Source organism: Brassica oleracea, chromosome C9 (genome assembly GCF_000695525.1).
Source record: "Brassica oleracea var. oleracea cultivar TO1000 chromosome C9, BOL, whole genome shotgun sequence".
NCBI classification, from domain to species: domain Eukaryota; kingdom Viridiplantae; phylum Streptophyta; class Magnoliopsida; order Brassicales; family Brassicaceae; genus Brassica; species Brassica oleracea.
In genome coordinates this window covers 51,894,308-51,899,007 of record NC_027756.1, presented here as the reverse complement: position 1 = coordinate 51,899,007, position 4,700 = coordinate 51,894,308, and the positions used below count along the sequence as shown (strand labels likewise).

The 4,700-nt window shown below is 33.5% G+C and overlaps 2 protein-coding genes across 2 annotated transcripts in view; one reads left to right on the top strand and one right to left on the bottom strand.

The window, feature by feature from the left end:
- The window catches only part of LOC106315311, a 2,190-nt gene extending 1,956 nt beyond the window's left edge, over window positions 1-234 (top strand). The window contains exon 3 of the mRNA XM_013753047.1: window positions 139-234. Within this exon, the coding sequence (XP_013608501.1) occupies window positions 139-234 (96 nt within the window). The remainder of the gene's footprint in view (window positions 1-138) is intronic.
- Window positions 235-255: 21 nt separating this feature from the next.
- On the bottom strand, window positions 256-1,838 carry LOC106315310. Its single transcript, XM_013753046.1, has 2 exons — window positions 342-1,838; window positions 256-288 (listed from the first exon to the last, which is right to left on the bottom strand). The coding sequence occupies exons 1-2, from the start codon at window positions 1,836-1,838 to the stop codon at window positions 256-258; spliced, it is 1,530 nt and encodes a 509-aa protein (XP_013608500.1).
- Between the last annotated feature and the right edge of the window lie 2,862 nt (window positions 1,839-4,700).

Here is a 4,700-nt window from a genome sequence, read left to right as displayed (position 1 = left end):
GCAAATCTTTTGCCTTTCTCGGTTCTCCTTTCAATCTTTTTCTCCACATCTATGGTAAGAGGATGATTATGCTTTGAAATCTTTTTCTTACGGTTATAAAACCACCGAGTCAGCATTTCTCTGATACTGTCCAACAAGGGAATGATTGGATACTCTCTCGGCGAACGCAAAGCAGAGTTGATGGATTCGGCAGGGTTTGTTGTCCTTATGTCATATCTATATCCAGAGAATTGACATCTTGCCCACTTTTGGACTTCAGCATCCCTTAGGTATTTTCCAATTGTCGGACTGATATTACACACATTAGCAAATATCTTTTCAAACTCAGCAACTCTATAAACCTTGGACGCCTTTGCAACCAACCCAACAAGTCCTTTCCCATGGTAATATGTTACCACATTATTCAACAAATGATGAATGCAAATACCATGTTTAGCTGTTGGATACACAGTCTCAAGCGCCTTAGCAATGGCCGCATGTCTATCCGAAATGAAAGCCAAATGATGATCATCAGCAATGACACTATTTAGTTGTCTCATAAACCATTCCCAAGAATTTTCATTCTCTGAGTCGACTACTCCGAATGCAAGAGGATACAAATTAGAATTTCCGTCTACAGCAGTTGCAACCAATAGAACTCCTTTGTATTTGTTCTTCAGAAAAGTGCCATCAACCACAATAACCCTCCTTATGACTCTGTTAAATCCTCGTAGCGATTGCCCAAATGCAATAAACAGGTACCGAAATCTCCCTTTGCTGTCAATCTCATACGATGAATGTGTTCCCGGATTAGCCTCTCTGAGCATGTGCAAGTATTTCGGTATTTTTCCATAACTTCTCTCTGGTATACCTCTAACAGCATTAACCGCATATTCACGAGCATCCCATGCTAAAGATTTCGTGATCTCACAGCCATGATCCATAAGCATAATCTGTATTATATCATTGCATTTCGGCCCTTCCTTAACCCCTTCATACCTATGCATAATCAGACTGCCTATAGTTTTGGCCGAAGCAGTCCTACCCGGTTTGGTTTTGTTTGAAGGTGCACATGTATGTTCACCGACATACTTTTTGATAATGAAATATTCAGAATCCTGCAAACACTCTGCTCGAACACACCAATTGCATGCATTATCCTCACATCTAACGTACCAAAGTTGTCTATCCGTTTTGATAACCTCATAGTGAAAGTTATGCTTCATTGCACATATCTCGAAAGTCGCCTTCAACAAAGTTTTGTTCTCAAACAATTGTCCCTTCTTAACAACATTGAGCACAGAAAACTTTGACATCTTATGTACGTCCTCTTTGGCCGAGATCATGGTATCGGCATGATAGGCATCCTCATCAACTTCGACTCTTCTAATCTTTTCTTTCTTTTCCTCGCACTGCCTCTCAACAAACACAGGAGCTGGTTCATTCCCCCTATCAACCGAGTTTCCCTCCTCTTGAGCAGTAGTTGAATCAGCTGGCGACTTGTTAAGATCAAAGTCTGGTTCATTCAGATTCTCAACTTTGGCTTTAGATGTTACACACAATCGAGTAGAAACACACTTTTGAACAAAACAAACAAAATTCTGAAGCTGTCGATCATTTGCAATGATCACAGGCGGACAAGTTGATGTATTGATCAACTCATTAGGTAGATAACTCAACTCCAAATCGGGTAAGCTATCTTCTTCCATATCAAAATCTTCCAAAACCATTCTTTTAAAATCCTCTAAGGTAGAAGTTGATTCCAATAACAGTAGCCTAGCCCCTCTCTCATCAGCCGTAAAAACCCATCCCGTGGTTGCTCCAAACTCCCAAACACCACATGTTGTATAGATATGCATCATAGAACAAGAGTTTGTAAAAATCACAAGACAAACTATAGAGAAATTATTGGAAAATCATAGATTGGTGAAGAAGAACATTCAAAATCGATTTTTTTTTTAATTTTTCACGAACCAAATCAATGAAAACACGTTTTAGGAAGTTAGAATATTTTGAGAATATTTTAAAAACTGCAACTTCCTTAATTTTCGAAAATTCAGTTTTTTTATCCGTAGAAGGCACCTTCTACACTGTGTAGAACATAACAAAATTCCAGAATGTAATTTCTACACTATGTGGACGTTCGTATATGTTTTAGATTTTGCATTCCTGATAACTTAGAATACTCAATAAAAGTAGAAACAGTTTTCTGAATAAAAGTAGCGATCATTACAAATAGTAGAATACGTATTCCCCATATTTAGAATTATAGTAAAAAGTAGTTTGTACGTTCTAAAACAAGTAGATGGATGTGTTCATTCTAGAATTCATTTTCTACTTACCCGTTTTGTGTAGAAACAGAATTCTACTTTTAGTAGAACGTAATTTAAAAATATTATTTATTATGTTTTTCAACCCAAAAAAAATATGTGTTTGTGTAAATGGGTGTTTTATTAATTGTTTATATTTTTAATAATTTTTCTGATTCATATAACTATTTATTTCATTAATTTTAACATATGGAAAGGGTAAAACGGAGAAAAAATGGACAAAAAAAGATTTATACCATAGGGACAACTATGCTGTTTTCTTGTTCTCTTTTGGCAATTTTCCCAAAATATATTGTATTTTCTTATCTATATTTTACACCGTATACATGTATTTATACTCCTTTCTATACCAGTTTACTTAACATACTACCGATTCAATCACTACAAACGGTTTAATCCCTATGAAATCTAATATGTCGTTTCCGAAGAAGATCGTACAAAAACCGGAAACTTAAAAGCTATATTCCAAAACACATTTTCCCGTATACTTTCTTTTTTGCCTCTACGGAGAACCCAATTATGTCGAAATATTTTCACAACAGAAAATTTCTTATGGAATTAAGAGAAAACGCTTCAGAATAACTAAGAGTCGTGTACTGAGAATTTTATTAAACTGATGATTTTAAACAATTTTTTCAAATCAAGTATTATTGAATGTGGAGTTTATGTGAAATCATTTAAAATCATTTTTAATCTCCTATTATTCAATTAACAAGTTATAAAACCTAAATCAAATCTAGTGTTATTCAAAGTTGAACAATATTTTAAAAGAAAATTTTGGAATGAACTTTAAGATCCTTTGTATCATTTTCTTAGTTAAAAACTATCTCCATAGAATACCACGTCTATAGATGGTATTTGCAAAAACCTAATAAAATTTTCTAAGAAATGTAACATACATAAACATTTTCATTGGATTTTTCAATAGAATTACCACTTCAAATTAACGAAAGTTTCATTTGATTTCTTGAGGTTCCAATGATTAATTGACATGTAGAATATTGTAATTAAGTTTTCATCAATGATGGTGTGAGAAAAACCAGAAATAAAATTTACAGTGCTTCAAAGATTTATGATCGTCATCTTGATGTCAAGGAGCTCTACAATCAAGTAAGAGATGTAAAAGTCTCAGGGTCAACTCTGAAGGATATGATCAACCCATGAATTTGGTTATCAGAGAAATAATATCACAATTCAAAATTGTTACGGATATGCTGAAAATCTGGATGGGCATAAATGGCTAAGAGAAACATAATCGTGTCTCATATGCCTATAAAAACTTAAGGAATAAATTACTGAAGATATTTTTGGACGTCATGAGAACACTAACAGAGATGTTGCAACTGTTGTTTCTGTTACTGCGACCATTGAGGGAAAGATGTGGGATGTGTTAGACGATTTGTCATCATCACTATTGGATTTAGGATTAGTTTAATAAATTAGCTTGCTGCGACTGGTTATTGAATCTTAAGACGTGATTCATTTGATGTGTGATGGGCTTTAACATGTAAATTAATTCTGTTATTTTTTTCTTAAGACAGTGGTTCGCTTACAAGAAAATGATCTTCAAGCTAGATACAAGTCAAGCAATCTCTTGCACAACACACATTATTCATGCCCCTCATGATCACAATCACAGCTTTAGAACAGGTACAGTCCACTTTGGGATGGGAATTTTATAGAGCTTACTCTGGACACACGGCTTCAATGTTTTGGTGGCGTTGCAAATGACAAGTTTTTGGACATTTTACAGAATAGATACTTGCTGACTTTGGTTACATCAACGAAATATTGCTATGAATGTATAATCAGTTTTGTAAGAAGATGAAGAGTAGAGAGAAAAAAAAACTTAAAGAGCCTTTGTCTTCAAAAGTTATGATGTGAAGTTTTCCCAAAAGAAAAAGTTATGACGTCGAAAGAAAAATATTGGACTTACAAAAAATGATGAGTTTAAAGGTAATTAATTATCTTGTTGTGTATACAAATATCAAATCACCTAAAATACTCCGACATTTAGAAATACATTCTACTAGAATCATCAGTATTTACGTTTTCTTCTGTTGAGTTTCATTAAAATCAACCAAACTTCTTCCATGCCCACCTAAATATAAAATCCTCTAGAGTCTTCTAAAATATTCAGTCCAATACACCCCTCTAAATACTTATAAAGTATTTTTTAATATTTAATATATTTATTTACTCATTTATTCCAAGACACTACTTTATATATGTAATCAATAAATATTAAATAATGTAAAAATGCACTAAAATTTGATCAAAACATCATAGGTCCAAAAAAGAACGTCCAACCAACAAAACTATTTATTGGAGATATATCAGGGAACTATATATATATTTTACATACCAACTATTACGTACCATTGAAATTTG